Raw genomic sequence first — 11,514 nt, 5'->3', positions numbered from 1 at the left:
TCAATCATGATAACTAGAATGTCACCTACAAAAATTTAGGAGCTCTAAGAGAGACTTTTGAAGAGTTAAGGAACATACATTGATCAATGGCAATGGGGAAATCAAATTATTAACATGCTACTTAGTTGCCTACATTAAATTAGATAGGTTTGTTTATATAGTTAGGGCAGTAGTTAATTAGGACAATTGTTAATACATGTAATAGCTAGTAGAATAGGTCAATTTAATGTATATAAGCATTTCTACAAAGATAGACACTAACGTACTTCACAGTTACAACATTTTCGTTTTGTCAATTCTAGGAGTAGCATTTTCCTCTTTATGTAAGCTACTTGAAGCCAATGTTTGCACAATAAGTTTGGTGCCTTTGAGTGTTTCTCTTTTCCGTTGTAAATTCTTTATCTATTAATTAAATTTCTAGTTTGATATTTCCAATCTAATATTTATTCATGTTTCTACTATTTTTCACCATTTGTTTCACTATTTGAAACATTTTTCATCTAAAACTTGTTACAATTGATTTAGTTTGATGGATTAATACTTATTTTTGCACTTTAACACTTGATTTAGTATAAAAATATGCTAAATCACAAAAGATACATAATTATCTTAAGTAATTAAAATGTCTTTTTTATGAGCAAAATTAAGAATTGATTATATTGAATTTCAAATCAGTGAAATATCTTTTGGATGAGTTTTGAGTCGATTGTATCTTTGTTTTTGCAATTTTATACATGTTAATAAGTTAATTTTGTTTTATTGTTGTGATTGATTACATTTTAAGTCATTTTGCATTACTAAATTTAGTGTAGAGTATAATGAACTTTAAATGATACACAACTATCTACTCTAATTCAAATGTCTTTTGATTAACAATGACAAGAATCAAGCGAATTGATCACAACATGAGAAATTTGGTTCATCTCTGTTTTCATTATCTTTATAGATATTGTTAGTAACAATTTTTTGTCAATCTATTTGAATATTTTCTTTTGAAGACATAAATAAGCATGTCTTTCATAGTCAAGAGGATACCTTTCAAGAACAAGAATCTATTTAATGACAAAAGTAAGGAGGTGTTAATCTTTTTCCATATTTGCAATATTGAACAAAAAGATATCAATGATGTTTGGATCCCTTAAATAACTTTTGAACATATTAATCTTGTCAATTTTATGGTCTAGTTGTGATCATTAATCAATTTAACTTGAAAATAATGTGTCTTCCAATACTATCTTCACTCCTTTTAACCTTAGAATAGATTAACTCATTCAATACCCTTATGTTGGTGTAGAAGACTCCTACCAAATTTATAATAATAATTTGTACAAAATTTTCAAACCTTTGATCCTTAAACAACTCATAGGCAACAATACTTATACGTAATAAGGGATGCGATCTTCCACTTATTTTCTAAGAGTATCTAAACATATTGATAAGGTATCCAATCATTCACTCATTTTTTATTTTTCCTAAAAATTACTCTTTTAATTATTTTAGGTTAGGTTGGAGAATCCATTCTAACAAAAAATAATTTGCAGGCAAAGTATACCAAAAAGAAACATAATTTTCAAATATTGGAAGCTAGATCGATGAACTGAGTATAGATTTGAATAAAGGACTTTAATAGATCCCAAAGGTTGCAATTGGTCACTGAAAAACATTTATTTAAAGTCATTGCGAATGTTAGAGTTTAAGATTAATGTATTCTCATAAAATTTTGATTAGTAAGAGGTGGAAAGTCCTGAAATGGTCCAAATACTTGTGTATTTGCTAGTCTAACTTATTATCTTATACTAAAAAATGCAATAAAACTCAACATAGTTAATTAATTTACAAAATAATTAATAAGTTATGAATTAGTATAAGTTTTTGAGACTCATATAATTGATTATTTTTTAAATGATTTTTGAAAATGATAGCAAAAATAAATAATAAATTATTTCTTAAAATAATTAATTATTTGAATCGTAGCATCATGAACAAAAACAATCAATAATTTTTCAAAGTTTATTGAGATCCATCCTTTCATTGTGTAATTGATTTGACTATAAATAAATTGAAGGTTAAACCACTCCAGAGGTCCTTATTTTTGCGTTTTTTTTCTCAATTTAGTCCCCGTCTTTTATTTTTTACCAATTTAGTTCCGAAGATTGCAAAATTGAAAGAAATTAACCCTTGTCGTTAAATCAAGTTAACGGGTTAACTTCTACCTGATCTGTGAAGTTGAGATGGCTATTATTTATGACGTGGCGTGCATAGAAGCTTGGATTATGCACATGGCTGTTATTAGTGAAGTTAATTATTGAACTTTATTGAACATCTGGATTGAAAAACAATTGAAGGTTGGAAAGAATAATTAAAATCGCTCCAGAAATTTGGGTTCTTCATAATTCCTTCCATCGCTCTGCTCTAACCAAATTCTAAATTCACCCACCAAAGTCTCCAACAAAAGTTTAAGCAAAGTCTCTTTTTTTTCTCTCCCAATTTCTTCATTTTTTTTTCTGTTTCTCTGCTTTTCTTTCGTCCCCTCTCTGTACAAAACATCCCACAAATTGTTTTCTCAAGAAGATTGCATCACAGAACAGGCTACGGCTTAAGCCCAATGCCTTAACTTGGTCTTCACATGTTCTGGATCATCCCCTGCAAAAAAAATTCAAACTTTTAAGCAATGAAAATTAAAATTAATAATCAAATGATAATTACGATAAAAAGGGTTGAACGATGAAGATATAAAGACTTGGGCTACAAATCTTCCAGGAGTCAGAGTCATTTCTAGGGCTTCCGAACGAGGAAGAACGACCTCCGAGGGAAGAGGCACGACTCTGAGGAGTGGAGACAGGGCTAGGGGACAACCTGCGGTTGACAGCGAAATAAAGATCGAGTGCGGGCAAGGTGTTACAGAGTCTCTGACCGTCTTCCTCGTTGAATCCGAATCCAAGTTCTATACACCCTTTAAGCTCATGCAGGTCCTCGTCTGTCAAATCATCACACACCGTTGAACTTCTCCTCCGCTCTTGCATTCGCCTTCTTTCTCATGCAATGTCTCTCGGCTTCTCGCACATCGATAGCTGCTTCGATAACCTCTTCTTGTCCTTCCACAATGGTGGAGCCAACAACATGTGTTGCAACTCCTCGTCTGAATTGAAAAGCAATTGAAAATCCAGATGTTCAATAACAACGAACCCTAACTATCGAAGCTTTTAAATCTGAAACCAAATCCCCAATTTCTAAATTTTGTGATTAACTTCACTAATAACAGCCATGGGCATAATCCAAGCTTCTGCCAGGCCACGTCATAAATAATAGCCACCTCAGCCTCACAGATCAGCTAGAAGTTAACCCGTTAACTTGATTTAACGACAAGAGTTAATTTCTTTCAATTTTGCAATCTTTGGGACTAAATTAGTAAAAAATAAAAAACGGAGACTAAATTAAGAAAAAAACGCAAAAATAGAAACCTCTGTAGTGATTTAACCTAAATTGAAATTAAAAGTGATCTTCAATATTATTTTGAGTAAAAGTATTATTTTTCATCAAATATTAATTATTTCTAACATTATCCTGCAAAAGAATGACATGTGCATAACATTTGCGTAAGTGGAAATAAATATTCCTCAAGCTTTTGGTGAAGATTTAATGACTAGAGTTTTAGGTTTTGCATAAAAAAAGAAAGGATTCAATAGAAGCGACCGACAGCGGATGAATGTCTCGTGCAAACATATATATCAAGATTATAGCTTTTTTTGGAACAACTACTATTTGTTAGTGTCAGAATATTTGTGTTTTATATAGGATGTGTGGTCAGAATATTACAGTGAGGATATTTGGGTTTAATACTCTATTCACTCAAAATTATCTTTAATTAATGATGAATAATCTGAAACTTGATTGCATCTATATTTGATTATTTTCAAATAAATGCTATACTTCAAATAAATTTTGATTATATTTATTTTTTTATTTGATTTAATAGTGACAGCATATTTACTCATACAACACTCCTAATATAGACATTACGCTTTCTTTAATCTATTTATAACTATATATAAAAATATACACTTATTTATTGTTTTGTTTTTTTAAATATTACTTTTTAAATTTAAATAATTGTTCATGATAAAAAAATATTTTTATAACTATTTTTTAATTTAAATAATTATTTATAATAAAAAATTAATTACTTTTTTATTATTCTAGTAATTACTTTTTCAAATTTAAATAATGATTCATAATATTATTTATAACATTTTTTATTTCAATAACTAAAAAATTTATTTTTACATTTAATTATATATATTTTTTATTTTTAAAATTTAAATAATTTATAAATATTAAAAAGTATATAAGCACAAAGCAATGACATATGTGTTTAAGCTAGTATAATATAATAAAATTTGAAAACTAGTTTTGCTTAGCTGTCCTTCATTGTTTACCTATAGACTAATACAAGTTACATAAATATACCTCCTATTAACAATATATTAATCATTTGACACTTTTCTGTTAACCCTTTTCTTGTTGAACAAAATAAAATAGCTTAAATATTTATAAAAATATATATTTTTTTTTCAAAATTTCATGGAATATTTTTCTTAATTTTTTCTTTTTCCTTGGTGGATGATGCCTCCATCTATATCCCTTTGTCGTTTCATTCCCTTCCTTCTTCCATCCTCCTTGGTGTTCCTTTATAACTTCTGCCGAACAGATCGTGTATTCCCGGCGACGATTCTAGAACCTTCATGAATCTTCCCACGGCGACGGCGCTCTCCCTCTTTATGGCCTTACAAAGCCCTCAAAAGCACAATCCCCCTCACCATGACTGAACTCCGAAGCGGAAGAAACCGGGAAACGTTCCATGACCCAAACCCAAACCCGAACACAAAAGCCCGCCAGAGAAGAACGAGAAGAACCGCTGTCAACCCCGGGAGGTACAATCGCAACACACTCGAGCGTTGTAGAATCGGTAACCGTGAGTTAGGAGAGAAGGAGCCACAACAGCAACACGCGCCTCTGCTTAGGGTTTCGGAAGAAGGTAAAGAGAAAGACATGGATGATGAGTTCGATAGCGGCGGTGGCCGGAGCCCCGACAAGGCTGCGCCCGCCGAAGACGAAGGAAGCACTGCTCCCATTCCCGAGAGGGTATGGTTTTATTTTATTTTTCGTTTATTGTTATTAAATGTTGGAAGTGGAATCTTGTTATTTATTTTTGAAAGAAATTTGGCAACAGGTACAGGTAGGTGGTTCTCCGTTGTACAAATTAGACAGAAAACTTGGGAAGGGAGGGTTTGGACAAGTTTACGTAGGTAGGCGAGTTGGGGCTGGTGCCGGAGCGTTAGAGGTACGTGCAGATAAGTGGTAGTAAGACTGTGTTTGACTTTGATTATTTGGGTTTTTCATGATTCACAGTGTGTGGTTTGTGGAATAATTGCAGGTAGCTTTGAAGTTTGAACATAGAAGCAGTAAGGGGTGCAATTATGGACCTCCATATGAGTGGCAAGTTTACAAGTGAGTTACCCTTTCTTACACAAACGTTTCATTCAATTTTTTAATCTACTGTTTGATTTTGTCGCCATCCTTTATACTTGGCAAATTGCGGATAATGTGGCTTATGGGGTCACGTCCAAAAGCCGTTCACATCCGCCCAAAAGCCAAGGCCTAGTAAATGATCTGAATCGCGATTTTTGCTACGTCAAGGTTTTTGGCGGTGTCTGCAACTGTAATTGTAGCCATATGAGCTGCATTTGTTTGTAATCTCTCACAATATCAAGAAACACAGTGAAACTGCAACTTCAAATTTTGCCAGAAAACTTTGACACTGGCAGAAATCGCTGCTACCATTTTCTAAAACCTTATTTCAAATGTTCCATGGCATTGTAATTCAAATTCACTTTCTTTCTGTTTATTTTTCTTTATAGTGCATTGGGTGGTAGTCATGGTGTTCCTCGTGTTCATTACAAGGGACGGCAAGGTGATTACTATGTTATGGTATGTGTGCTAAAATAAAATCTTTGACGGAAGTTTTTCTACTGTGTTTCTCACTGAATGCTTTTGGAACTTGACGTCGCATTTTGTTGCATTGCAGGTCATGGATATGCTTGGCCCTAGTCTGTGGGATGTCTGGAATAACAACTCAAACACGTAAGTATTTGAGATTGGAATGTCATGAAAGGGAATGTGTTATTTTGTTAATATTATGGAGAATATTGCGTAGATAACTCCGTTTTATCTTTTTCTGGCTTTAGAATGTCTGCGGAAATGGTGGCATGTATAGCAATTGAGGCCATCTCCATATTAGAGAAGATGCATTCTAAAGGGTCACTCTCTCTCTCTCTCTCTCTCTCTCTCTCTGTCTTTTCTATTCTTCTTATGATATATATCTGAAGTTTCTTTAATTAACCTGAACAGATCCAATTTGGATTTTAATCCGATTTGGATTTTATTTTTGTTTGTTTCCATTGATTTTTGTTACAACGTACCTAGATAAATATCTAATGCTGTCTCTAACTTTAAATGACATCGTATCATCAATTTATACAAATTTTAAGCAACTTGTACTGCACAAAAGGTAATATTTTCTATTTTTTAAGTATAGGATTTTGGAGGAAGAGAGCGAGCTGGTATGGTTGCCATTTTTGACTGGTTGGTCACTAGTTTGAACCCAGAAACAGTCTTTTGCATATGCATGGGGAACAATAATTCTCCCCTGTACCTTTGCGATGTGAGGAGCCTTCCTTCACTACATCAGTAATAGAATTTTTGGGAAAAGGAGTGAAATGTGAAAAGTGGCCCACTAGTAGGAATTTTATATGATTTGTATGGCATGTGATGTAATTGATTTGTGTTAGATAGAAACCTCTAGCACACATCATATGTCTGTATTATGAATAATGACATCATGTTTCTGTCATTTTCCAGGTATGTCCACGGTGATGTAAAACCTGAGAATTTTTTGCTTGGCACCCCTGGAACTGCTGATGAGAAAAAGCTTTTCCTAGTTGATCTTGGTTTAGGTAAATATTCCACCTTATTATTGAAGTTGTGATGCTATAACTCATTGAATATTGTCTTAATTTCTCATAACACATCTACACACTCTGCCCTGTTATTGTGCAGCAACCCGTTGGCGTGATAGTTCAACTGGCTTTCATGTTGAGTATGATCAACGTCCTGATGTATTTAGGTGAATTATTTGTGTTTCTTGTGCTAAATACTTTCTTAGCAATATCCAGACTGTTTGATGAGTATAACATATTGGCACAGAGGAACAGTTCGATATGCTAGTGTGCATGCTCATCTTGGTAGAACAGGAAGCAGGAGAGATGATTTGGAATCTCTTGCTTACACATTGATTTTCCTTCTTCGTGGCCGGCTACCTTGGCAAGGATACCAGGTTCTACATGCTTCAAATATAGTCATTTGGTGTTAATAATAATTAAAATTTGCCATTCTAATAAAATTTAGTTCCAGGGAGAAAATAAAGGATTTCTTGTGTGCAAGAAAAAGATGGCAACCTCACCAGAAACTTTGTGTTGTGTCTGTCCTCCACCTTTCCGGCAGTTTGTGGAATACGTAGTGAATTTGAAGTTTGATGAAGAACCAAATTATGCGAAGTATATATCACTTTTTGATGGAATTGTTGGACCAAATCCAGATATCAGACCCATAAATACCGAAGGTGCACAAAAGGTATTAAATCCTCTATTGCTTTAATGTATACGGTTTACTATATGTAGATAAGGGATGACTCCTGTGGATATTTATTTGATTTGTGCTTTGAAGCTTATATATCTGGTTGGACATAAGAGAGGACGGTTAACTGTGGAAGAAGATGATGACGAACAACCGAAGAAGAGAGTAAGAATGGGAATGCCAGCAATGCAATGGATTAGTGTGTACAATGCCCGCCGACCAATGAAGCAAAGGTTTTCTCCTGAATACAAATAAATAAGTAATTTCAGCAATGTAAAAGTGGTCAGATTTTACTGCCTTTATTTTATGATGCAGGTACCATTACAATGTTGCTGATGCGCGGTTGTCCCAACACATTGAAAAGGGATATGAGGATGGGTTATTTATCAGCAGTGTAGCTTGTTGTTCTAACCTATGGGCACTTATTATGGATGCTGGCACTGGTTTCACTGCTCAAGTTCATGAACTCTCACCCCACTTTCTTCATAAGGTAGGGACATGATTTATTTTAAGATTGTTTAGAATTGGTGACATTGTATTTGTTAGTAATGTTATGTTAGTGAATTAATGTAGGTTTTTTTTTTTTTTTAGGAATGGATTATGGAACAGTGGGAAAATAATTATTACATCAGTGCAATAGCAGGATCTAATAATGGGAGCTCATTGGTTGTAATGTCTAAAGGTAAGTCATTTTTGGTCTGTTATTTAGGCATCGAGTGTTTTAGTGACAATAGTTTACTTGATTGTTTTGAGGAACTGTTTGCATAAATTAGGGAGTAGTATTGTGTTTGGATTGTTGTCTCATGTCCTGTTGATGGTTTGTTGTTATTTTCAGGGACCCAATATATGCAGCAATCTTATAAAGTCAGCGAGTCATTTCCATTTAAGTGGATCAATAAAAAATGGAGAGAAGGATTTTCTGTCACTTCTATGGCTACTGCTGGGAGTAGATGGGCAATTGTAATGTCCCGTGGTGCTGGATATTCAGACCAGGTTTTACAGTTATTTTTTAAGCATTTTTTTGACTAAGTTGTATTAAACAGTATGTGATATGAAATTTTCTCTTTCTAAATTTAATTCCAGGTTGTGGAACTTGATTTCCTGTATCCTAGTGAGGGCATTCATCGCAGGTGGGACAATGGTTACCGCATCACTTCAACTGCTGCCACATGGGACCAAGCTGCTTTTGTTCTTAGCGTCCCAAGAAGAAAACCGACTGATGAAACTCAAGAGACACTCCGCACATCTGCCTTTCCTAGTAGTCACGTCAAGGTAAATATACTACTGCTTCTGAGTTTGCTGAATTTGATCCATTTCTGGTCTGAAATGCTTACATTTGACATATCATTTATGCAGGAAAAATGGTCTAAAAATCTCTATATTGCATCAATATGCCATGGGAGAACAGTTTCATGAACTGAGAAATTGAGACTTCAGCTGACTTTTGACTTTTTGCATCAAAGTTCCTGTTCTTAGATGTGCCATTATGGAATCTGGAATTATATCTGACGAATTCGGTGAACAAAGCTATTCAGCATTGATGTATGCTAAACCTTTCTTTATGGACGCCATCACTTATCATATGATACCTGTGCTCTGTATATCAACTGTATTAAAATGCTTATGAGCAACGTCAGATTTTGTTCATTGGGATGAGTCTTCTGATGAAAGGATTGTAGAGATTTGAACAGTAATTACTTTGTTGAAGGCGTTGTGTGCAGGTTAGGTTTTAGTTTATTGATGGCATTTTGGCCAATGTGCAACTTTGATTTGCCAGTGGGAACTGGACATTTTTAGCTGTGCAGCCTTGTATTTAGACCACTTTTCTATTTTCCCCTTGACTTTAAGCTACTTCTGGGCTCCTGGATGCCTGACTTTGACTTTGACATAAGATGGAAAATGGTGATAACTTTAGCTGCTGCATATGACTCTTTGAATCTTTATAATCACTGTTTATATTTATTTATTTCTTTTATATGTCAATTGTATTTAATTTTATATTCAGTTACATACAGCTGGATTCTTGACAGAGCACAATCCTTCATTTTCCTCTGTAGCCTGCCCTCCTAGTGGTAAAAGGTGTATGTTGCTGCTGTAGTCTGAGTTACTTCTTTGTTTAAATTTTTTTACACGTGTTCATATGATTTAATGTGAACAGTATTCAACTAATTGAAACAAAATGATTACTTCAGTCTCAAAATTTGCTAGTGTTATGCTTAATTCAATGTCTTTTTTTGATCTCGATCTAGTTATTTACTCATACTATGAATTTATATAATCCTGTATAGTGTGAATACTGATTATTTAAATCTTTAACTGTTGATACTTATGGAAGATCAAGATGTGTACATGTATAAATTTTATAGCATTTGATTGTTTTTCAAGAGAGGAGCCATGTGAGCTGTGGGTCACTTTCTAGGAGTTGTTGCAATTGATAGCCATCTATTTGTTGCTTATATGGGTGCTAATTTTTTTTTTAATTGTTTCTACCATCATGCATGGCGGAATACACTCTTGATTCTGATGAGCAGTTGGCTATCGGGGCAGCTCAGCTGTTGTGATACAGTTAAAGAGATTGTTGTTACCATTATTGAATTTTATATCGCCTGACACTTCTGGAGCATCTGGAGCAGGTATTTGTTTCTGCAGCTACTGTTATGAAATGTCTGATATTTTGTGCTGCTGAAACGTTTGCGTACTTTGATCTAGATATGCCTTTATATCGACGGTATGTTTGATTTGGCCTGATGGCACGAGACTTCAGTTCCTGGCATTTTGGTGGTAATTGTTTTCTTGCAGTTGTATGCATCGTTACTAGTTAGTTGATTTCCATGTCTTCTCCTTGATAAAATGTGAAGTTCTTAATGTAGTTAATTTTCAAGCGATGTAGTAACGTGCAGATTTGTATTTGTTTGTTCATACTGGAGAGGCCCACACCCTTAAGCAGTGGTGAAGCAGTTGAAGGTACTGGAGCATTTGGAACTATTTCCTGTATGTGATTCTTTCCTTAAATAGTTGAACCTTTGGTAGGTAGCAGCGTGGGTGGGGCTTTAGTTGAATCTGAAGCAAACTCTTTTTTAGTGATATTTAACTTGTCCAAAGCTTTCAAATCAATCCCGATCGAGGTCTAGTAGTTTTTTCCCTTGTTTCAATATTTTATTTCATTTCATTTGTGCTTCCATGACACTAATGAAATTATGCATGAAGGCACTACAAGGCTAAATGTTATTTCTGGAAGGCAACTCTGAAGCAATGCAGCTGTGAGCTTATTATGGTGGTCATGGGTTAAATGAATTTACTTGTAGATGAACGGCATCCTTGATCAATAAATTAATTTCTTTGCCCACTCTTCATTCATCCATATTCTACCTTCATTAATCATATTAATCTTCGTACATGGTAATAGGTTAAATGTCACTGCAAAAATATATTAAATTCGTTATTTTTGGCGTTGTTTGTGACCGGTTTGACTTGTTTTTGGTGATATTAAATATCTCTTTTCTAAAATTCCTTTAATACAATTTTTTATTATTTAATTTCTTTTCAACAATTAATTTCATTTTTTTTTCTATACACCTTTTTTTAATATATATATATATATATATATATATATATATATATATATATATATTGAAATGTTTACTTTTACATAATTTAATTTTAAATGTTAAATTAGTTATTTTCAATGAAAATATAATTTAGTTGATTTTTTAAATTATTATAACATAACTAACTTATAAGAATCATAGTAACTTCACTTATAATAATATAATTAAATAAAGGCAACATAATAATAAATCTAAAAGGAATGTATTATTTAGA

The 11,514-nt window shown here is 33.4% G+C and overlaps 1 protein-coding gene and 1 pseudogene across 43 annotated transcripts; one reads left to right on the top strand and one right to left on the bottom strand.

The window, feature by feature from the left end:
• Positions 1-2,311: 2,311 nt before the first annotated feature.
• On the bottom strand, positions 2,312-3,266 carry LOC106760420 (annotated as a pseudogene).
• A 1,357-nt stretch (positions 3,267-4,623) lies between these two features.
• On the top strand, positions 4,624-11,053 carry LOC106762075 (casein kinase 1-like protein HD16). Of its 43 annotated transcripts, none has more exons than XR_002667876.1 (20): positions 4,624-5,142; positions 5,231-5,341; positions 5,435-5,508; positions 5,919-5,988; positions 6,086-6,141; positions 6,246-6,317; positions 6,919-7,013; positions 7,117-7,183; positions 7,264-7,393; positions 7,471-7,689; positions 7,783-7,925; positions 8,008-8,182; positions 8,284-8,374; positions 8,528-8,685; positions 8,776-8,964; positions 9,049-9,413; positions 10,224-10,325; positions 10,402-10,473; positions 10,593-10,656; positions 10,900-11,053. XR_002667876.1 is itself a non-coding variant. In XM_014645776.2 (16 exons), exons 1-16 carry the CDS (start codon positions 4,819-4,821, stop codon positions 9,106-9,108), a joined length of 2,034 nt encoding a protein of 677 aa, XP_014501262.1. In that variant the 5' UTR covers positions 4,624-4,818; the 3' UTR covers positions 9,109-9,615. The 43 variants fall into 43 exon arrangements, 1 of the variants encoding a protein (XP_014501262.1); XR_002667867.1 differs by having other exon boundaries at positions 10,723-11,053; XR_002667871.1 differs by having other exon boundaries at positions 10,593-10,683.
• Positions 11,054-11,514: the final 461 nt, after the last annotated feature.

This window comes from Vigna radiata, chromosome 5, assembly GCF_000741045.1.
Source record: "Vigna radiata var. radiata cultivar VC1973A chromosome 5, Vradiata_ver6, whole genome shotgun sequence".
NCBI lineage: Eukaryota > Viridiplantae > Streptophyta > Magnoliopsida > Fabales > Fabaceae > Vigna > Vigna radiata.
Note: the sequence above shows the minus strand (reverse complement) of the source record. Positions and strands in the feature narration are given on the sequence as shown.